Raw genomic sequence first — 21,991 nt, 5'->3', positions numbered from 1 at the left:
GGCAAAATTTTGCATTTTCGATAAGGGATAACATCATCAAAATTTGCGAAAAATGGCTCAAATTTTACATTTTTAGGTGGGGATCTAGTTTTGTAGGAAATTTAATTACGAACTCAGCGAGGTATGTTTTTCCATATTTGGATCATTAATGGCTTAGTTACAGAAATAATAACTTCATATTAAAGGGAAAATAGCGAGAAAACCAATTTCTCATTTTTAATAAGGGGTAACATCATCTTTTTTTTCAAAAAGTTGCTTTAAATCTTACATTTTTAGGTGGGAATGCAGTTTTGTAGGAAATTTACGAACTCAACGAGGTATCACATTTTGTATTTGGACCATTAATGGCTTAGTTATGAGGAAAATACAGTCGTTCTGGGGGGAATTTATGGAGAAACCAAAAATCGCATTTTCGATAAGGGGTAACATCATCAAAATTTACGAAAAATAGCAAAAATTGTACATTTTTAGGTGGGGATACAGTTCTGTAGGAAATCCAATGACGAACTCAGCGAGGTATGACTTCCTATATTTGGATCATTATCGGCTTAGTTATGGTAATAATAATTTTACATTTTGGGGGTAAATGAGGAGAAACCAAATATCACACTTTTGATAATCATCTCTTTTTTTTCGAAAATGGGTCAAAATTGTACATTTTTAGCTGCGAATGCAGTTTTGTGGGAAATTTGGGATAATTTGATTCATTTTTATCATTATTTATAGTCATCCGTTTTCGTTCAGAAAAAATGTAAACTAAAAACTGGCAATAAATGCGCTTCTTATCATAGAAACAAAATTCCAGCAAAAATGTTGTATCCCGAATTAAAAAGAAAAACGTTCATTTAAACAGAATTGCTGATTATGTTTTTATGAAATACGTTTTAAGAATTGAAAAATAGCTTCATTCAATAATTATAATCATTACAATTTGGTCCAGGATTTGTAAGATTTAGAGGGTTGACGATCACAATGACTTCTCCTCTTGGCATTCCAAACGCATTCTCTGCCAACAAGAATATGGCCAAAACAGCGGTTAGGAAGAGTGAAATTAAGTAGTTCATCTTTACTGGATTTTATTTTTTTATATATTTTTTTAAATTTTCAAAAGTTTCTGCCTTATATAGGAAAAAAGTGCATTGTAATTTTTGCAAGCTGTTTAATTTTGCATTTAATATTTATCAAACACAAAATGTGTCTTCTTTGAAATTTTATTAAATATTTGCAAAGCGTGTATTTTGAAAAAAAAGTTATATTAGGCTTGTCGTTGACAATGAAGCTGCATGTCATATTAGTAATGACAAAATTAAAAAATATTAAAATGTAAAATTAAAAAAATACCTTTGACCTTTCTAGCATAAACAAATTTGAAGAACATTTTACAGTCTAAGTTAAAAGCTATTTATGTTTATGCATTTGTATTTGCTTTGTTAAATTTTTAAAACAATAATATTTTGATGATTCATAACGCCCAACTGTGGTGAAAACACAAGATAGATAATTCTTAGAATACTTTGTTTTCATAAGAAAAAAGTGCGTCACAACAAAATAATACGATAAGCAATTGTTCAAATATAAAATTCGTAAATGAAAACAAACGAATCTGCCTAAAATTGAACAGAGCTTGGGTATAAAAACCAATGGATGGGTGAAAATTAATATCAGTTTTAGAACATCAACGAGAGCCTACAACATCAAAAATGCGTTTCTTTATTGTCGTAGCTCTGTTTGCCTTTTTGGCTGTTGGCCTTGTGGCTGCCCGTCCAGCTGAGGATGAAGACTCTTCCGCTGTCCAGGAAAATACCAATGATGAATCGTCCAACAACAATGCTGAAGGAAGCAGTGATGTGGCTGATGAAGCACCATTAGATGTTGATAATCAGGATTCTGGTAATCAGGAAAGCCAGGAAGAGTCTGGTAATCAGGAAAACCAGGAAGAGTCTGGTAATCAGGAAAACCAGGAAGAGTCTGGCAATCAGGAAAACCAAGAAGATAATGCCGAAGAGGGAACTGCTGATGAAGAAAATCAAGCAAATCAGGAACAATCCAACGATGAGGATAATCAGGACAGCAATGGAGAAGAATCCAACTCAGAATCAAATGGAGATGATAACGAAGATAATAACCAGTCATCAGACGAACAGGAAGAGAATGCTCCACCCAAGAAACAGACCCCTCCATTTGGCTTTAAGCCAGTTATCCAAGCCAGGCCTCTTTTCATCGATGCCTAAGCTTCAGCCTCTTTCATAGTTAATGTTAAAAAATATGTTTCATAAAAATAAAATGGTAATAAATTAAATATTTAAATATTTTAACTAATTGAAAAGCAGAGCTTTCTTTATATGTGAAGAATAATAAGAATTTAAAAGTTAGCTTTTAGAAAGATAATATTTTCCTTTTGTCAAGACAACTTCTACCCTCTTATTGTTACCCAAAAAAGTTTAGCAGTGCCATCACAAAAAAAACCTTGACAAATCTTCATTGTCAGATTTAAGTAAACTTTTTTAGTAAAAAGTTCTCCATGAGGAAAGTAAGCTTAAAATTTGTATTCTTTTTCAACTTAACTAGACTACCCTTAACCTGTCCAAGTTTAATTTTAAAGCCATTTAAGAGAACGCTTCAAAGTATGCTGCACATTTTTTAATTTCTCAGATTCAAGCTTCATCTAGGGGCCTACCAATATATTGGTAGTGTGTATATATTGGGTTGTCAAAAAAGTCTTGCGGTATAAAATTGGTTACAATAAGGCGATTCAAGTCAAATATGCGCTGTTTTGTTCGATGACCAACTTCATAATGCCCCTCTCATGGAAGCTCGCTTCCCTATTGGCAAAAAACTTGGAGCATGGCGCATCTTCGACCTCTACACCAGAACGAAAACGTTGATACCATCGTTGTGCGGTGGAAATGGAAACTGTATCGGGTCCATAAACTGCACAAATTTTATTGGCGGCTTGAGATGCATTTTTGCCTTTATCGTAGTAGTACTGTAAAATATGCCGTATTTTCTCTTTATTTTGCTCCATGATTGCGACGCTATAACTCATGAACGACTTAAAAGAAAAGACAATCACTCAAACACGTGTTAGCGCGTGAAATGGGCTTTCCAAAAAAGTTATAGTATGACCTGATGCGACGAATAAGAACAAGAACTCGCGCTTTCAGCGCCAACTAACGAAAATACCGCAAAACTTTTTTGACAAACTAAATATTACAACAGTGTGTGATATTTATTCATATTTTTCGTGTTTTTCTTTCTTTTCGAGCATAAACATTTTTTTTAATATTTATGAGGAAAGTAAGTTTAAAATTTGTATTCTTTTTCAACTTAACTAGACCTACCCTCAACATGTCCAAGCTTAATTCTAAAGCCTTTTAAGTTAACGCTCCAAAGTATGCTGCACATTTCTGAATTTCCCAGATTCAGTCTTAATCAAGGGGCCTAACCATAGTGTGTGATATTTATTCATATTTTATTATAATTCAAAAGCCTCGAACAGTTTTTTTTTTGAATACAAAATTCAGCTGCTTCCGAGCAAAAACATTTTTTAAGTAATTCTACAATAGAAGCTGTATAACTTAACAAGTACGTGCTGCAGATTTTCATTACCAATTTCCATGGCAGTTTTTTTTTAAAGTTTCTCAGTAAAAATCTATTTATACATCAAGCTGCTGCTTATATATCCCATCATCACCTATATATATAACTCCTTAGTAACCGCTCAGTTACAATGTCATGAGTCGAGAGATGTTTGCAGATGAAACTGCAATATTTATTTCTGAATATGACATTTACAGATTGCACAGCTTGGAAAGTTTTCTGTATAAACAAAAATGCTTAGCTTTTTATATAAAAAGCGAACTTTATAGCAAATAGATGCAGTCTGAGAAGAGTTTTAAGAGGATTAAGATGCGTTTTTTAGTAATTTTTGCTCTAGTGGCTGCAATGGTCTTATCCATTGTGTCAGCTTTTCCATCTTCAAGCAGTAGCAGTGAGCATGGATTTCCCCATTGGCCGAAATGGGGAGGAATTGGTCCTGTGATTATAAACACACCAGCACCCACAACAACCTAATGAAATTCTCCCAGAATCGTCTAAAATAAAAAACACAAAATATATCCGCTTGTAAAACTTTCCACTGAGACAATTGTTCAAATACAAAAAAAGAAAAAAAAAAAAAAACGTAAATAAAGATTTTTGGGGTAGAATCAACGAATCGGCAAAAAAAAAATTCGCTTGACTTTTCCTATAAAAAGCTGGCGACTGTTTGAGATTGGAAAGCAGTTTTCGTAATAACTTCTTAGATACAAGTTCAAAAATGCGTTCCCTAATTGTTGTCACTCTTTTGGCCTTTTTGGCTATTGGCTTTGTTGCTGCCCATCCAGCTGTTGAGGAGGAGACCCTATCTGATGTCGTGGAATCTACCGCTGATGACAACGAGACCACTACCGAAGTTGCTGATGCTGTAGAATCTGCTGGAGAGTCCAGTGATGATGTCGCTAAGGAAGAGTCTACCACCGCTGCTGCTGTCGAGAAGCACATCCGCTTCTGGCCCAGGTTCGGAGGTCATGGACCCGTTGTGATCAGGCACCACCCTGACTTTGAATAGGTCAAAGAACTTCCATCTTTCCTTTCTTTCTTCTTCAATTTCTCTTAATAAAAAAATTTTAAAATCCAATATTTTTACTTTATTTTTCTTGTTTTGTTTGCAAATTTTTTCCTTTTAAAACTTTGTCCTGTTTTTAATTCTTCTTTCATAACTCTTTTTATTTTTATTTTATGTTTGTTTTCTTTTGATTCTTCTCCTCTTTTCCTACATAAATAAACAACATTTTCAAAACAGACAAAAAACACGTTTAAAACAGTTGTTTCTAATGTCGTTCTAACCAGTATTGTTTGGAACGTTGAAGAAATGCGTACACTGTGTGTTTTAAGTCTGATCAGCTGCTTGGGCATAGCCTTGATCTCAACGAAGCCTTTAAAAGAAAAAAGCCACACGAAAGAGCATAAATTGTTTAATAAAACAGAAATAGATAAAATGATGAAGGATTTACTTTTACTAGAAAAATTGGCCAATGAAACATATTATTCCACAAATCCAACCACTCGGGAAACATATTTAAGCAAAGACCCAACTGGAGAGGAAACCAAGGACCCAACTTTGGATGAAACCAAGGACCCAACATTGGAGGAAACCAAAGAACCAACTGGAGAGGAAACCAAAGAACCAACTGGAGAGGAAAACCAAGAACCAACTGGAGAGGAAACCAAGGAACCAATTATTCAAACTGATGAAAATGGAGAGTTCTTTGTAGTAGAAGAGGATGACGAGGACGAAGATGAAGCCACTGTGGACAGACCAACTGAGACCATACCTAAGCAATTTCTCAGATATCCCGAACATGAACCGGACTTTAAGCCCTATCCAAGATTTGCCATCCTCAGAAATGGTTATATGCTTCATACAAACTTTATGAACGATTTTTAGTCTATAGCTATATATACTCTTAGACATAACATATCATAAAATGACGTGTTCTTAACCACAATATGAGTTCATTTCAATAGATGGGGAAATTCCAATGGCAGTTAAGTTGACACAGCTGTGACTCTAAACTCTAGACAAAAGTCAAAAGCGTTAGAACTGGTCTACTTGAAAATGAGTTTGTTTTTTTTTTAACTTAAAACCTTAAAACAGTTAGCCACGAACCACGCATTTGAGTAGTTTTATTTTGAGCTTTCAAAATGCGTTTAACTTTTGGTTTTTTAACAATTATAGTTTTATGGTTTACTTTATTTAGTAGTGCTGAATCATCTGGAAAATCCCGCAACCGAGAAGATCGTTTTGATCTGGAGAACGAGAGCTTTGAAAATGAGAATGATGACGAACTCATTGCTTCGTGTGAAAGTGCGGAGAGTGTGGAAAACTATAGCTGCCGGCAGAGAAATAATAAATATCCAAAGAGAAAGACTTTTAAATTTGCAATTTAAAAATAATATTATATGTGATTTAATTTAACTAAATAAAAATTTGTATATCAAATAATTTATTTAATCTAAAAATATTTCTTTTTAATGTTTTTAAGGGCTTGTGATGGCCTTTTCAGATAGTTAAAAATATTTTTCTACTTTTACATATTTTTTTATTCAAAGTTAACTTAAACAGCCGTGAATCTACTTTTATAAATTCTATAAATAAATTTTACTTTTGTTAAGAAACATTTATATCTCACCCCAAAAGCGAATGACCTGCAGTTGAAATGAAAGTTCTTTAAACTAAGTTTACATGATACTTAAAACGAAACACATATTAGGATCATTTATCTAATTTCTCTCTTCTTAATTAATTCATATCCAATATTTATTTCCAGTGACTTAAACTTACCGGCAAGATGGTTATGGTTAGTTCAGCGGTTCTCGGAGCCGCAGCCGGAACAGGCTTGGCCCTGATCCTGGCCGTGACAATCGTCATGTACCGCTATTACCTTCTGCGTAAGCGTGGCAAGGAGTGGGACGAACTGGACCGCTGGGAGGAGACCCGCATAATGCGAAAGCTGCAGATGAAGGTAGGTGGCTGACGTAGTCTGTTAACGTTAATGTGATTGCGGCGAAAAAGACGGAGAAGGACAACCCGTGGAGTTGCAGACGCAAAGCTGACACTACCAGGCCTAAATGCAATGAAGCAAGAAGTTGGACTAAATTGTGTGGGAAGATAAGGCAATAGAAGTGGCAAAGGTTAAAGTTGTATCTTTAGTGGGTGGTGTTTTTTACAAATGTGGTATATAAAAGGTTCTACTAATTTTACATTATTAACTTATTTTTCAAATTAGTTTTTTTTTAACTTCTAAATATTATAAATATAAATTTAAATTAAAAAAATTTAAGTCTATTTAGTAATCATTTAAATTTAATGTTTATACATTAAACAATGGTCCGACTTATAGAAATATTTATGAAGAAATTAAAACTAAAAAATAGCTTCTATTTCTACATCTACATACATCTACATACAGTGGCGCCACTATTTCAAGAAAATGTAGCTCTCATGTCAGCGTCTAGAGTATTTTACACATATTTTACATGGACGTAAAATACTGGTTTTTCCCAATGTTAAGGGAGGAAACATGCGTAGAAAAGCCAATTTTTTCTTTGTGGATTAGTTTTAAATAATTAAAGGATGTCAATGCATTAAATGCATTTAAAAAATATATTATTAATGTCGTTGCTATGTATAATTGTCATGTATATTTGACCCCTTAAGCGATAAATTATTTACAGAAAGTAATTTTGGGTATAATAATTAACATTTTTTTAATAGAGACCAACTAGGGAAACTATTTCAAGAATTATTTTAAATGTATAACACAAATATTAACTATATTCTCAAGTTGAGGTTACTCAGGAAAAAGAGATTATCAGGTAATTTCTGAAAAACGAAAATGATACGCGAAAGTGAAGGCTGCATTTCTGGAACGCTTATTCGAAATTGAAATTGTTTTAGCTTTTGGGATAATATATGTTTTACTACCTATTTTAACATAAGTAGGTTAATTTTTAGTACTACTCCCTAGTCTACTTAATATTAGTAGTAAAATATTTGTTATTACTCAGTTCTTCTATAAATAGTTGCATTTTTTAAAAGAAAACCCAGTCTGGCAAATCTATTAATCACAGTCAACTTGCCTTAGGCAGCCATCTTGAATCTGTGGATAATCAAAAGGATCGCTGACAACCACAAAGTTACAAATGTATCTGTATCTTCAGCGAGCGGCTGCAAATCAAATGAATAAGCCCGGAAGAGATGTCTCTGAGGCCGTATCAAAATCTGTTTCATTATGCATTTGATATAACCCTCGGCCATCGGACGAAAATCGAGGGTTGTTCCGTTACCAGAATCCTAGCTTGTTTCCATGGTTTTTGGCTCTGATGGTGACCTAGCCCAACGCGTGCTAGGGGAAGAGGGGAGGATCGAGCAGTGAAGCGTTTTATGATTGCAAATGCTGTTTTTATTAACTAACTGGCTTTGGCTCGTTGACAGCCGGGGGTATGTGGTGGTCTTAAGGGTGCTAAGCGTTTCTGGTTTCGTTTTGTTTGCTATTTATTATATAATTTGATTAGACGTTAAGTGTTTAAGTGTTTTTTTTTCTCGTTGGTTGATTTGTTTTGGGGTGGCTATGTTACCATTTTCCACTAGAGATTCTCATCCTCATACTCCTTCACTTACAATGGCCAACCCAAAACAAGCCCTTCAAACTAGCCACAACATTGACCACAATAAAAATGGGACCTGATTAATAGCCTGGTCCAGCGTCCTTGACCACAGTTACAAACGAAAAAAAAAAAAAAAAATCTATAAACCTCCATTTAAACGGCGGGCCTGGTCCTTCTCTTTTTTTAAGAGTGAGCAGAAAGGAATTTCGCCTTACCTGAATTTTTACCTTGCCAAGACTTCTATTTTCTTGGACAAAGGTACGAGAGTAAACTGCAGATCACTGCAAGTGCAGATCGTGTGTGGGTCCTTTGTCTAGTGTCCTTTGTCCATTGTCCAGCCACTGACTTTTCATTCATGAAAATAATACTCGAAAAGTAGAATGAAAAAGTTTCCCTTTGTTTTGGTTTTTTACTCGTATATTTTTTGACATTTTGGCGGTGCGATACTTTGATATTTGTTTTCTATAGTTGGAGAATAGTTAAGAATAACTATCAAAAAAAGGTTATATTCTATAGCTTATAGGTGGCATATTACTTTTCCAGTAACTAAACTTTATAAGCCACAAGATCTAAGTTTATCTTCCAAATGAGATATTATTCTCTCATCAAACAATGCATATTCTAATAAACAATTTGCCGATATTAAACAACACCATACCCATATCCATATCAAGTTTCCCCTTGGCAATCCCTGAGGCCTCTTGACTCAGTAACACGCAAAGAAGCCCCAAGCTCAACCTCAAAGCTCATTCGTAAATTATTCAGGGGTAAATAATAATTTGTCCGAGCCACATGCATGAGAATATATAAAACTGCTTGGGATATATAATGAAGTCATATTTGTTAAATAAACAAATATACAAAAATACAAATGAGAGATTGGATAAACAAACCCTTGGCTAAGTAGCAACAATGGCAACTACAACAATCAGTCAAAATGCAAATGTCACAACCAATTAATGTCAATAAATGATTAACCCAATGCCCAGTTATAAGGGTTTCCATGATGGTGGTTGTTTTCTTTTTTCTTTTTTTTTTCAAAACACCCCTTTAATGAATTAAATCCAGTTTTGAAGTTTTCTCCCCCAGCTCAGTTAGTTTTGCGTTGTATCCATATCAGAAATTAAGGGGAAGTGAACATTTCGATATGCTTTTATTTGTTCAGCGTTTAGGCGACTTTTGTTCACAATTAAAATGAAATTGTTCGCTTGAATGCAACTGATGCTTATCTTTGAGATAGCACAGAAATTTCCATATTTCCAAATCCGTAAGATTTCTTTTATTGTATAAGCCAAAGACAAAGTCTAAGTCAATAGCACGATCCAATTCGGTAGAAGAAAAAAAGAAGGGAAACCCGACTCAATCGAGCGTGAAATAATCGCAGACAAAAAACGGAAGTGGTCAATAGAGAAAATCTCAAGTGGGTCAAGACAATTGTTAAAAAGGCGGTCAAAAGAATCTCTCGCACGAGACCAACGCAACGCCCAAAGTCTCGAAATTCTAGCAAAAATATTAACACAACAGCAGATGCTACTAGATTCCTGATATTGACCAGGGTCCTGCTCCTTTTATTCCCTTCTTTTTTTCTTTTTTTTTGCACAGCCCGCCAATTAAGCAGAAGCCAAAAAAGCAGGCGAACATTTCGGATCGCCTACGAAGTCAATGTCGATTCAAAATTAACAATTAACGTCAGTAATTGTGATCCGTTTTATAGCCACTTAACATACGATCAACTGGCAGAAGGACGACAATGCCGCACCTCTGTACAATGCCATGAAAAGGACAATTATAGGTAAATCCTTAAAGTCAGTTAACAAATGATAAAACTGCCGCCATAATTCTGTGTAATGTAGCCCAAAAACAACATTTTCGGCGACGTTCTGTCTCTGTGGCTTAGAATGTTCTCTGACCTGGCCCAAAAATACACACAAACAAAGGCGCAACGTGCGTCGTGTCTGGGATTTGTCAAAGAACCAAAAAGAACTGCAACCATGAATGGAATGGTATCGTCCTGAATGGATGATCCTTGCCTGGCATTGTTCCTTGTTAGTTGCACAAGCAGAAGAATACATCAATAAAATTACGCCAAGGCGAGGACTCGAAGGCGAGAGATATTCCTCAATGTATTGGAGGGATTCGTGATAGGGAGGAGGAATTGGTGAAAAACTCAAGATTTCGGCAGCGACCACTTTGGGTCATAAGTTGCCATGAAATTGACATTAAACGGCTGGAGGGCTTGCATTTTTCAATGCTTGTAAAATTAATCGATTCGATTGTGGAGGGTCACTGAAGAGGTATCCTTTTCATGCAATAAATTACAAACAAGATTTTGGTATAAATGTCGTTGGCTATTCAGCAGAGGATTTAACGGATGAAGATCACTGCGGCTACTGTAGAATAAAAGTGAGAAATCTCTGATTATTACAAATACTACAAAATTTAAATGAAATAAAATTCAAATGAAAATCATTTTTAATTAAAATAGTTTATATATTATGATATATAATATATATATTTATCATAATTTAGAAGCTGTATTTAGGAACAAGATTCTGACCCACGCACTTAAGATTTATAGTTTTATTCAAAATATTTTAGCTACCAAAAAGGTATGATCTGAAACTATAAGTTTATATTTACAAAGTTTATTGTATTATAAGTATTATTTAGGTACTATACAAGTAACACTACTAATACTTGATTCCTATATATAAATATATAAATATTTGTTTCCTAACCTAAAATACTTTACTCAAGCAAATTAGAAAGTTTCTCGTACATGAACCAAAATAGGTTTATAAACTTGTTTTCTAAAAACTTTAAAAAACTTTCTACTGAAAATTCCTCTCAACCCGGATCTACTATAGAATTTACCTGTCTGTCTCAAATTACTTATACTCTTAAACTTAATTACTACCAAATGAAACCAAGTAATTTGATCTACCTTAGGCTGAACTAATTCAGTTTCGTTTAAAAAGCTTTTACGCACTCTCTTCAACTTTCAATTAAACTCGAGTGATAATACGAATTGGAAAGAAAGATTCGTTCCACAAGGACTTATGCCCGCACACAACCAAGCCCACTGACACAAGCAACGTGCCACAGAGGGTTTCGCCATTGTCCTTTCACACAGATACAGTGAGGCATCGTTTACCTGCCATTTGCGGCATTGTGAGTGATCGAACAAGGGCGGAGCGTAAATGGCAACAGTTGCCGCTAAATGGTGACTAAATGGCCGAACAACCCTCGAATTGGCCCTCAGGGGTGAGGGTACATGGAAAACCAACCCCCAGAACAGGCTCTTGAGGTATATAAGACCAGGGTGAAATCTCAGCAGCCAGACAGTCTCGCACAGTCAGCGATCGTGTTCAGTCAGCTCATCTCGAAGTCATTTAGAAAACCAAAAATGTCACGTTCTTTTTTGATGGATTCCCTGCTTAGCGATAAGCCCAACTTGAGCCAGAAGAAGGAAAAACTGGGATCACCAGGAGGAAGTCCATCGGCCGCCGCTGCAGTGGCCGCAGCTGCCATGTTACCTTCGCTACCGATGTTGCCTTATCCCGCAAGCTATGTGGGCAGCTATCTCTTCTCTCTGGGCATCCAGCAGCAACAGCAACAGCAGCAACAACAGGCAGCTGCAGCAGCAGCCGCAGCAGCAGCTGCATTGCAACAACATCCTCATGTCAGCTCCAGTCCTGCTTCCCTATATCATCCATATGCTCAGCTGTTTGCTACGAAAAGGAAATCCAACGGATTCAGTAACTACGATGGATGCTATCCTTCGCCACCGCTGTCGGCCAATCCTAACTCCCAACAATTGCCGCTGCACAATCTCTATGGAACTCCTGTTGTAGGTGGACTACCTTTACCCGAACCTGGAAGCTTCTGCACTTCACCATCTGCCTCATCGTCGGCCTCTTTGGATTACACTAATAACTTTGATGAACCCCAGGGAAAGCGGTTCAAGCACGAGTCATCCTGTTCGCCCAACAGCTCACCTCTTAAGGTTCCATCTTCGGGAGCTCCTGCAGAAATCACACCTTTGATCAACGATTATGCCGACTCCAGCAAAAGGATTCGCACTGCCTTCACCAGCACTCAATTGCTGGAGCTCGAGCGGGAATTCTCGCACAATGCCTACTTGTCTCGCCTTCGTCGCATCGAAATCGCCAATAGATTGCGTCTCTCCGAGAAGCAGGTGAAGATCTGGTTCCAAAATCGACGTGTCAAGCAGAAGAAGGGCGGCTCCGAAAGTCCCACATTTAATCTGTCCACCAACTCCAATGGAAGTCCTCAGCCTTCTCCAGTATCTGGCCAAATTAATGTTCACGAATTGAAAGTAGAAGCGTAGAATGATCTACGATATAATAACACAAATTGTACAGTTATTTTAAGTCTGTTGATAAACATAAGTATGTTAAAGTAAATAAATTGTAATCGAAATGAAAAATACTGTTTTGTGGTATATTTATAAAGAATCGATGAAATATCAAAATGAATTATCAATTTGTTTCGGCTTAAGATCTCAATTTCTTCGATAAAATTGCCAAAAAAAATGTAACAACCCAAATAATTGGATTCTGCTATTTAAAGTAAAATTTTAAAATATTATGTTAGGCATTTTCTGATAATGATGATTTTAGTTAACGTTTTTATTTCTCTATGAGGATCTTTTTCACTTTTTAATGAGTTATTTAAATGTTTTTACGGCCCATTCCAATTTATCGATAAGCTCTTTAAAAAACTGAAATATACCAAATAAGTGCACAACCGATGTGGCAACCATTGACTATTTTTGTAATAACAGACTGACACTATATCTGTCAGAAATTACTTTGTCATTTAAAACGAATCAAATTTCTCTAAAAAGTTAGAGATTGCCGTAAATTTAACTTGGATTTAACATCATGTCAAATCGCTATACCGCTGTGCTTAACGAGCTTAAGAAACCTGCCCCAAATACTGCCCAGTGCTCCAAAATGCTGCATGGTTTGAGAATGGAGCTAACGAATTGCAAATTTGAAGGAGAGAAAGAGCCGAACAATTCAACAAATTTACTGAAACATCTAATTAAATTCCGAGAGAAGCTTGAAACCAATGTAGAGCGAAGTATTACCATCAAGGACTATGCTGCTTTTGAGCGTTACATGGCCCACTTGAATATTTATTACTTTGATTATTGCTACTTGGAATCTTCGAAGCATATGTCCAAGTTTATTGGTCTAAACCTGCTTTATATGCTGGCCACCAATCGTCTTGCTGACTTGTTCAAGGAACTTAAGCGTTTACCGCCTGTGACGCTGCACACTGATGAATCTATCAAATTCTGTTTAGACCTGCTAAAATATTACAGAGACAGGAAAGTTAACGAGATTGAGGAAGCGAAGAATACCGTGCCCTCGGAGATCTATTCAAGTGTTATTGACATGCTGGTGAAAAGAACTCGCCAGGAGATGGAAAAATTCAACCTCAACTTGGCACCCGAATAGGCGACGTTTTGGGATTCAAAGGAGGTTCAAAGGAGCTAATGAATCTGCCCTAATATATGTTCTAGGATATATATACATATATGGATAAGGAGGGAAACTACGACCATGCGGGACATGGATATTGCTGCCCATAATTTTACTGATGCCCAAGAGCTTAAAGAAATTGTTAAATATTTTTCATTAGTTCGATTCCTGTTCTTAATCCTTTCAACCAGAAAATAAGCTACAGAATTTGTACATTCATAGAGAAATCAGTAAATACCGAACCGGAAATTTGTCAGATTTAATTTTTCACACATCTCAACGGCTTCATTCCGTTTTTTTTTTTGGCATAAAATGTGCAAAAATTGAGTTGCTCGGATGGCCGATAAGTCGACAGGCCTGACAAATTATGGGATAGGAAATGTTTTCTGGTGAAATCTCGTTTGCAAATCTGTCATAGGATGATTGTTAGAGGAGCTTAGTGAGTAGCAGCCCTATATGATGGTTGTTAGGATAAGAAGATATGTATTATGGAAGGGTAGGTTCCTTGGGATTTTGTTGAGAATTTGAAAAATATTTGTCTGTATTTTGTGGAAAATAACATATTAGTTTATAAAAAGTGAAATTTCTTGTTTAGAACTTTGCGATAAGTACAAAAATACCTGAAGTAATGTTAGATATTTTCTTTATGCTTGAATACTTCAAGACATTACCGCAACATTAAAGAGATCCTTTTAATAAATTGGTTCCGCAAGGCAAAAAAAAGATGTCCCTAGGCGAAATGTGTGGTCTGCCACCAAAATTGAACCGCAAAATGATGACACCAAATTATTTTTGCCGACTCATTAAAAACTTCAATTAATCAAGAATGCATTTTACAGAGGAGTGGGGAGAGTTTTTTAAGCATTTCCCACGACACTTCAAATTGCACAAATTAATAATGCCAACTGATGCTTATCATCTTAGATATAGCAGCGATTTGTGTAAAAAAAAACGAGATGAGTGACAAACCCAAAACGAATCAAGCGCAACAAAAAACCTGCCCAAAGCCGACTCATTCAGAACGGCTAACAATTTCTCAATGGGCCCTCTAACTTGGAACCGAAACGAGGACTAACTCATCCCTTTGTCCGATCCCAAGGGGTGCGGTGCTAATAAACGCAATTGCACCTACGCCCCTCTGGGTCTGCTTCGGTCCGAAAATGGAAATCGGAATGCCAATGGGCAAAATAGCCCAGTCGGCGGTTTTAAACGGAATTTCTGTATTCCATTCCCTTTGCAATTCCCGAAAAAATATAATGTTGGAACTTCACTCTACCTGATCTTAGGATACGATCGTTATCTACTGGAGTCCATTCGGTGTTCTTTGCTCAAGTGTGCGCCTCTTTCCACTTGAGCTGAAGAGCTCGGCTCTTGAGTTTCAAGTGCTGCATCAGCAGGTAGGACTCCTTGACTCCTTTCAGGATCTTCTTCTATTTTTCGCAAATTCATTCAAGGAGCGTAGCGAAAATTGTTGTGCCAAAATCTGTTGCGTGGGCTCTTTTGATTTTTATCATAGGAAAATTGAATTGATTTTTAGTAAATCAGAGATAGCATTTAAAACTAGTCGAGTGGATATTGGGAGTGTATTAGAGGAAATTGCATGGGAACAAAATTAATTGGTAGTAAGATGAGGTATAAAACACTTTTCAGACGTCTTGAAAGAAAACTACAATATTGAAAAGGGAGAAGTACAAGTTTTAATTTAAAAAAAAATGCTAAAATCTACCAACGTTTTCCCAAAATAGTTTCTGTAAACAAATTTGCATACACCTCTTCCCTGTATGTACCACTTTTCGTGCTCTTCTTGACCAGATGTCTTGCCAACTAACAAATCACCCGCTGATTTCACAAATTCCTTGCTGTTTCGATATCCCGCGTGGCAGACACTTCATGAATGAATACAGCCTCAAGTGCAGAACCTCTTCAGTTTAAAGTGGAATCTTTCTTTTCTTGAATTGGTCTCATGAATGAATGCGTTGCACTGCCTGCATCAAGGCTGGGAAATTCCCTCAGGTTCTTTGGGCCTGTTAAAAGATCATTAGGGCAAACGCTTCTGGCTAGAACAAATGAAATTCCATTGAAAATTGCCCGCCTACCTGAAAGTAGAAGAAATTTGTCAGGTGTTCAAAACTCTAGAATTCTTGTCTAGACAGACTGTCGCCAAGGCAAAGAAAGTCCTACCCTGTGGTGCAACGGTTGTGGTCTCAGGTGTTTAATTTAAATATTTTTCAATTTTTCAATTCACCACAAGGAAATACTAAATACTAAATCTAAAACTAAAAATACTAAAAAGCTTTTGTAGACTTTTTCTGACTAAATTTTAGTACATTTCTTTAAGGCAAGCTTGCGGGACATTAAGTTCCTTCTAAAGAAGCTTTCAAGCTTTTTGGGGGGGCACTCTCACTTTCAGGGTTAAACTTTTGGGGGCCATTGGGTTGCCATGCGATGGGTAATAAAACAACTGCAGACTAAGGTAAATCTAAGCTCGCAATACGAAATCCTTTAAGCTTATGCAAATAAAAGCGTGCACCCAAAATAAATAAATTAACCGTATATGCTTATGTATTTGTGTGTATAGTCTGGGTGTTTCTTTCTGCTGGTCAAGCCAAGGTAAACAAGATTTCAAAATGAGTTTTCACTTTGCCACTAAATTGAGTTTATTATTGCTCTTGCCTATTTTTTTTTTTTTTAATAATTAGTCTCAGCGAAATAGGCTTCCGGTATCCTTGTTATTTTGACCTAGATTAGGCACACATATTTATGGCAAATTCGCCCCTTAGAATGTCGATGTTCCTGGGTCACGCAATCGGGAATTTCTGCCTTAAGCGCGATATGTGGAACCAGCTAATTGACCCATTAAAGCGGCCTCTAAACATTGTTGCTCCTTGGAGTGCTTTTTAGGTCACAGGATGTGTGAAGCCATAAAGTTGTCCGCACTTAAAGCGGTTATTTTCGACATTTTCTTTTCCGGTTTTTGGATTTTCCTCTTGGACTTGGTCAAGTAACCATTGGGAACCCCAAGAAACTTTTGATGATCTAATAAAGAAAATTATAAATTAGGGATTCTCCTAAGAGCTCCTTTGTGGCTGAAGAGTTCATAATAAAAAGGTAACTTGACTTATATTTAAACGTCCAATAATAACTTACTTAAACGGTTTAATTAGCACAAAGTCAGTCCTTTAAAGCCATTATAAAATAATCAATAGCCCGTGCTGGGACTTACAAATAAAGGAAACCAATACGAAGAAATTCCATTTCTTGGTAAACAAGTCACTAGCTTTCCTTCTCAAAATTTCATTAAAGTTTCCCTATTGTTTTGTTAACTAAGTTACCTAAATACTCTTTCAATTATTTCGAAGAATGTCAGTTTCCAATAATTATACCTTCAAAAAAGATTTCAATTTGGCTAAGCATCCCGCAGTTATCCCGCATCCTATCAGCTAAGCAGTTTCCTATCAAGGAGGACATACGTTTACCACCACCCCCCCTTAATCGGTGGACCACGAAGGATATCTGGAGCCAGCACGTCATCGTCCTTGGGCATACTGTGCATTGTATTTAATGAACTTGTTGGTAATCGTACTGGGCTCATCATCAGCACGTTGACTTGGCCGGTATTGCGACCTGGGAACAACCAGGGGTCTGAAGCGGAACGATGGAGCAATTTCTGTGGCGCCCCACAGTCGTTGAGTGGCGCCTGTTTAAAATGAGTTTTGTCGCTTCGTTATGCAACTGAGGCGTTGAAAGAGAATACACTTAGAGGAAAACTATTAACTATTAACTATTATTAAAGCTGTATAATATAAATTGATTTTCTTGCCAACTTTTAATGAGTTATTAAGAAATGAAAAAGAGGTTTCTCTTTACTCTATCATAAACACATTTATATGAATTTTTAATAAAATTTTTCTCAGTGTTAAAAGACACCGAAGCAAGAAGAAAAAGCTAAACACACACACACAGGACTATCTGCTCAGGACGATGTAATTATGATTGTAGCATATGCCAGGAGGCGCCTACACACTGTGAGGACATTGTCCTTTCCCTTTTGGCCCCAAAGGAAGAACCCCAATGGCCAAGTGAATTTACATATGGACTGGAATCAACATACAGAAATATATATATAGAATATATATAACGATCTGTTTATGTGCGTATAGATTACAAGTGAAACTGAATTTATTGCCAGCATACGCATTGAGTGGCACGTGTCTGGATTTCAATTATATAAAAAGCTTAAAACATACACAATCAAATGGCATATGGCATTCAGAAAGATATTTATGTATATGTTGTATATGTGAAAGGAAAACAAAAAAAATAAAAAGCATTAAAGGCATTCGAAATTTAAATGCTAGACAAAACTTTTGCCCTTAGAATAAAATCAAAACAAAGAACAAAGTTCACACACCCGCAAATGATAGGCCTAAAAAGTGAATGAACTTTTGGAGTGAAAATGGCAAATGAGTTGTCTAAGCTAAGAAAGAGGTGCTAAAAAAAACGCCTTTCTTTATTGTCTAATCTTTAAGATTAAAGGTATGTCTTTGGCTGAGATGGAGAGAGTTGATTCTGGCGTTTATGGGGAATGAATGTGAAACCCTTGAAGAAAAACATCTGCCAAAGCCTAAATTCAGTCAAAATATACGACAAAAATACAACGAAGACGAGAAAACAACAGCCATGGCTTTGTTATTAAAAGACCCAAAAAAAAAACAAAAAAACAAAAACAAGTGAAAATAAAAAGAAAAAAAAAAGCTGGCTGAGATGAAATGAAATCAAGTCGAGAACAGCGAACTGGCAGAGGACATAAATAAATATGCCAGCATATCTGCAGGGCAAAGGCGTCGACGACGACTACATTGACAGTTTTCGCCAGTTGCCGAATGGCAAGCCACTGACTCACTATTCCACCCACTTTGCCCGCGTTCCCTCCACCCCAAACCCAAAAAAATGGGTTATAGTCCCTGTCACAGGTGGCCTGGCGGGCTTACGAAATGTAAGCAACTTGTTGCTAAAAAAGAATTACAAAAACGGCCAAGGAAAAAATAAAACCAAAAGCAGGGGAAACGAAAGCCCCAGGAAAATGGCAAAAGCGGGAAAAGTGCGCATAGAGAGGGAAAACATACAGAGGCCAATGTGCAGCCAGCAACAAGCTAAGCTCTCTGTTGATGTTTTGGGCCAAGAACTTTTTTTGCCATGTGCAAGGGGGCAAGGGGGGAAATGTGGGCTTTGAATAAGTTAAAGAAAGTGAATCTACTAGCCACTAATCGGAATAGAAAATCAAATGTATAATTATGCAATTTTTCTCTTATTTTGTTATTCATTCCATGGTACAGTGAATCCAAAATATTTAGTTCATTTAAAGGTAACGCGTGATTGAACAATAATTACTTTATTGGAAATGTGTTTATAATAGCCGTTAAATATTACATTTTATACACAGATACAATTCGAATAAATACCTTTAAAAATAATGTAATATTTTGTAGTATTCATTTGGGAACAATAAAATCCTCAACAAATAAAAAGGTTACGTTGGTGTCAAACTGCAATTTTTTATCGAAATACCACCTTAAGGCCAACAGATATTGGCCACCTGGAAACGGAAGACCCAGAAGTTCGGGCTTCAAGTAAAATCCTTGCAGAATCTGTGGTCCCTGAAAAAAAATATATATTCCCAATTATTGTAAATCAAATGAATAATTGAAGTGAAGACAACTTACCACATAGGGACAAGTATGGTTAATATTGCTAAATTGTTGAAAGAGGCCAAAGATTATTTTAGCTACAGGATCATAGCTGGTTCGCATATGACGGCATGTATCGAGCTTTATGTCAATGAGCCAGGGTTTATAACCATTTTCTCGTTTGAAGATCTTAATATGAGTTTGTATATGCGATGCTGGTTGCAGAATCGTTCCTCTCATATTAAAAACAACCTTGTCACGACCCACGGCCTTTAGGCGACAGGTTTGGAATATGAACCACGTTTCATTATAGCTCTCACACACGACGTTTGTCATCTTGAAAACAACCGCCACCTAAGTAATGGATCTAAATATTTAGTCCAAAAGTTAAATACTTCATTAACCTACACTGAACTCTGTTAAAAATAAGCTAACGAGAGCACAAAATACTAGACTGTACTGCATACTGGAAGCTTTTGAAAGGAAGTTCAATTTTTGCCCTCAAATGGTAAACTCATATTTAAAAGTCATTAAGCGAACAATTAATGGTCAGCCGATTAAGTAGAAACATAAACATTAATTGAGTTTTAATAATGACTAAATTTATGATTTCAAAATTGGGAAAAAGCTATAGTCGACTAGCACATACCCAATCACTTATCGGAACAATAAAATCACAAATTACTAGACTGTACTGTACTAGAAGACCCAATTTTAACAATAAAATAGTAAACTAAATTTTAAATTTAACTTAATTTTAGATTGAAAAATGAGAAAAAAGGAATAGTAGACTGTCAGATACCCAATACTGTTAAAAAGTTTTAAACTTAATATACTTTCAGCTACCGATAGCTAACTTTATTATATTAATACAGCCATCTGTTTCGGAAAATCCTCTTTAAAGAGAAAACTAACATTTGTATCAAATTGTAGTTTCTGGTCAAAAAACCATCTTAAGGATAGCATATATTGGCCAGATGGAAACGGTAGACGTAACAGTTCGGGCTTCAGGTAAAATCCTTCAATAATCTGTGGTCCCTACAAATATATCGCCAATTATTGTAAATCAACTTAACATTATACTGATAATAGCTTACCACATAGGGACATGTGTGGTTAATATTGGTAAACGGTTGAAAGAGGCTGTAGACTATTTTTGCGGCAGAATTGTATTTTCCTCTCATAAAACGGCAAGCGTCGATTTTGGTGTCAAACAGCCAGGGCTTGAAACCACTTGCCCTTTTATACACTTTACCATGAACTTCTATATTATAAACTGGATGCAGAACTGTTCCGTTCATATTTAGATTAACCTTGTCTCGACTTATGGCTTTAAGGCGACAATTATGGAACATGAACCACGACTTATTGTAGCTCTCGCACTCAAAGTTTGTCATCTTGAAAACAACCGCCACCTAAAGAAATGTTCTAAAAATGTATTCCAAAAATTTAAATATTTGGCTTACATACACTGAATTCGGCTAAAAGCAATCCAACGAGAGCACAAATGACTGAACTGATCCGCATATTGAATGCTTTTGAGAAGCATTCATAATTTTATCAATAAAATTGGCAGTTCAAATGTGAAAAATCATTAAGCAATCTCCAAAATTTGTACACAGTTAATGCATTAATAATGTTTTTTTGAAACATTAGAAGTGCCCAAAGGTCGTATTCCTTTATTTATCGGAAATGAGAAAATCTTTTTCAATTAACTGTAATTTGTATTTTAATGATTTGTTTATTTCACAATTATGATGATGTACAATACATCAAACAAATGTACATATGTACGTACAAAAAACTTGGCATTTCAAAGCTAAAGAGCGGAGACATAGGAACGTACTAAATCAGTGATTCCTAGAAAAGTAATTAATATATAAATAAATTAAATCGTTATAAGACGGGCATATCAGAATGTGCGTGGCTATACAGATATCGTGAACAAGAATATGTACCATATGTATTTATTTTAAGGCAAGGAGTGCTCAAAATCGTCTTACGGCAGAGCATTTACTAACACAAATACATGAAAACGTGCACAAATTTAGTGACGTTTTTGTGTTGACTTGCAGCTGTGCACTGAGAGAAACATTTCATTACTCATTTTACTATCCCGCCAAATGCGAAATATACTCTAAATTCCAAACAGAAGTTATAAGGAATGAATTCCAGTGCAAGTGTTCGAAGATGTGCCAGGAAGAACAAGAACAAATTGTATGGCGTTTGGCGATGGAATGAGGTGAAAAGAGGAAAACGAAAAATTGTTAGTGTAATATCGCTGCGAGCGCTCAAAGCTGATGGACGAGCAAGTCCCTATGCTTCGAGCATTTACAAAAACAAATCAGCAATCAGAGCATAGGCGCTGAGCAGGGGTGCTTTAAGAGGTCCGAAACGTTTTCCTACAACCATAACATACTTTTCACGATGTACATACATGTATATTATAATATGTTAGGAGTAATTGATATCAACACATTAAACGGCTTTCTTAAATATTTAGGAATATGATTTTTAGCATAATTAGCTAATAATAAAATAGTTACCTATTCTCTGGAAGTACTTTTGACCTCTATTTTA

General features: G+C 36.0%; 7 protein-coding genes across 8 annotated transcripts in view; 5 read left to right on the top strand and 2 right to left on the bottom strand.

The window, feature by feature from the left end:
• LOC108104261 (synaptotagmin-5) overlaps nt 1-21,991 on the top strand; it is a 74,361-nt gene that overhangs the window by 13,642 nt on the left and 38,728 nt on the right. The window contains exon 2 of the mRNA XM_017210211.2: nt 6,372-6,566. Coding sequence (XP_017065700.1) covers nt 6,393-6,566 — 174 coding nt within the window. The 5' untranslated portion in view covers nt 6,372-6,392. The remainder of the gene's footprint in view (nt 1-6,371; nt 6,567-21,991) is intronic.
• On the top strand, nt 1,672-4,678 carry LOC108104268 (uncharacterized protein DDB_G0290685-like). Of its 2 annotated transcripts, XM_017210218.2 has the most exons (2): nt 1,672-1,847; nt 4,400-4,678. In XM_017210218.2, exons 1-2 carry the CDS (start codon nt 1,701-1,703, stop codon nt 4,607-4,609), a joined length of 357 nt encoding a protein of 118 aa, XP_017065707.1. In that variant the 5' UTR covers nt 1,672-1,700; the 3' UTR covers nt 4,610-4,678. The 2 variants fall into 2 exon arrangements, with proteins under 2 accessions (XP_017065707.1, XP_017065706.1); XM_017210217.1 differs by lacking the exon at nt 4,400-4,678 and having other exon boundaries at nt 1,672-2,299.
• Nucleotides 4,860-5,549, top strand: LOC108104266. Its single transcript, XM_017210216.2, has one exon. It carries the CDS (start codon nt 4,913-4,915, stop codon nt 5,486-5,488), a length of 576 nt encoding a protein of 191 aa, XP_017065705.1. The 5' UTR covers nt 4,860-4,912; the 3' UTR covers nt 5,489-5,549.
• LOC108104274 lies at nt 5,647-6,016 on the top strand. The gene has a single exon (XM_017210225.2). It carries the CDS (start codon nt 5,746-5,748, stop codon nt 5,989-5,991), a length of 246 nt encoding a protein of 81 aa, XP_017065714.1. The 5' UTR covers nt 5,647-5,745; the 3' UTR covers nt 5,992-6,016.
• On the top strand, nt 10,697-12,752 carry LOC108104262 (homeobox protein lin-39). The gene has a single exon (XM_017210212.2). The coding sequence runs from the start codon at nt 11,486-11,488 to the stop codon at nt 12,560-12,562; it is 1,077 nt and encodes a 358-aa protein (XP_017065701.1). The 5' UTR covers nt 10,697-11,485; the 3' UTR covers nt 12,563-12,752.
• LOC108104241 lies at nt 17,697-19,876 on the bottom strand. The gene is made up of 3 exons (XM_017210191.2): nt 19,820-19,876; nt 19,448-19,765; nt 17,697-19,381 (listed from the first exon to the last, which is right to left on the bottom strand). The coding sequence occupies exons 1-3, from the start codon at nt 19,874-19,876 to the stop codon at nt 19,217-19,219; spliced, it is 540 nt and encodes a 179-aa protein (XP_017065680.1). The 3' UTR covers nt 17,697-19,216.
• LOC108104242 lies at nt 20,160-20,938 on the bottom strand. Its single transcript, XM_017210192.1, has 3 exons — nt 20,882-20,938; nt 20,509-20,826; nt 20,160-20,449 (listed from the first exon to the last, which is right to left on the bottom strand). The coding sequence occupies exons 1-3, from the start codon at nt 20,936-20,938 to the stop codon at nt 20,273-20,275; spliced, it is 552 nt and encodes a 183-aa protein (XP_017065681.1). The 3' UTR covers nt 20,160-20,272.

Source organism: Drosophila eugracilis, unplaced genomic scaffold (genome assembly GCF_018153835.1).
Source record: "Drosophila eugracilis isolate 14026-0451.02 unplaced genomic scaffold, ASM1815383v1 contig_2154, whole genome shotgun sequence".
Classification (NCBI taxonomy): Eukaryota; Metazoa; Arthropoda; class Insecta; order Diptera; family Drosophilidae; genus Drosophila; species Drosophila eugracilis.
Note: the sequence above shows the minus strand (reverse complement) of the source record. Positions and strands in the feature narration are given on the sequence as shown.

Coding starts and splice junctions, on each gene's coding strand:
- LOC108104268 (XM_017210217.1), top strand. CDS start 1,701: ATGCGTTTCTTTATTGTCGTAGCTCTGTTTGCCTTTTTGGCTGTTGGC.
- LOC108104266 (XM_017210216.2), top strand. CDS start 4,913: ATGCGTACACTGTGTGTTTTAAGTCTGATCAGCTGCTTGGGCATAGCC.
- LOC108104274 (XM_017210225.2), top strand. CDS start 5,746: ATGCGTTTAACTTTTGGTTTTTTAACAATTATAGTTTTATGGTTTACT.
- LOC108104262 (XM_017210212.2), top strand. CDS start 11,486: ATGGAAAACCAACCCCCAGAACAGGCTCTTGAGGTATATAAGACCAGG.
- LOC108104241 (XM_017210191.2), bottom strand. CDS start 19,876: ATGCAGTACAGTCTAGTATTTTGTGCTCTCGTTAGCTTATTTTTAACA. Junction 19,766..19,819: donor TATTTTTAACAGAGTTCAGT/GTAGGTTAATGA, acceptor TCCATTACTTAG/GTGGCGGTTGTTTTCAAGAT. Junction 19,382..19,447: donor ACCATACTTGTCCCTATGTG/GTAAGTTGTCTT, acceptor ATTTTTTTTCAG/GGACCACAGATTCTGCAAGG.
- LOC108104242 (XM_017210192.1), bottom strand. CDS start 20,938: ATGCGGATCAGTTCAGTCATTTGTGCTCTCGTTGGATTGCTTTTAGCC. Junction 20,827..20,881: donor TGCTTTTAGCCGAATTCAGT/GTATGTAAGCCA, acceptor ACATTTCTTTAG/GTGGCGGTTGTTTTCAAGAT. Junction 20,450..20,508: donor ACCACACATGTCCCTATGTG/GTAAGCTATTAT, acceptor ATATATTTGTAG/GGACCACAGATTATTGAAGG.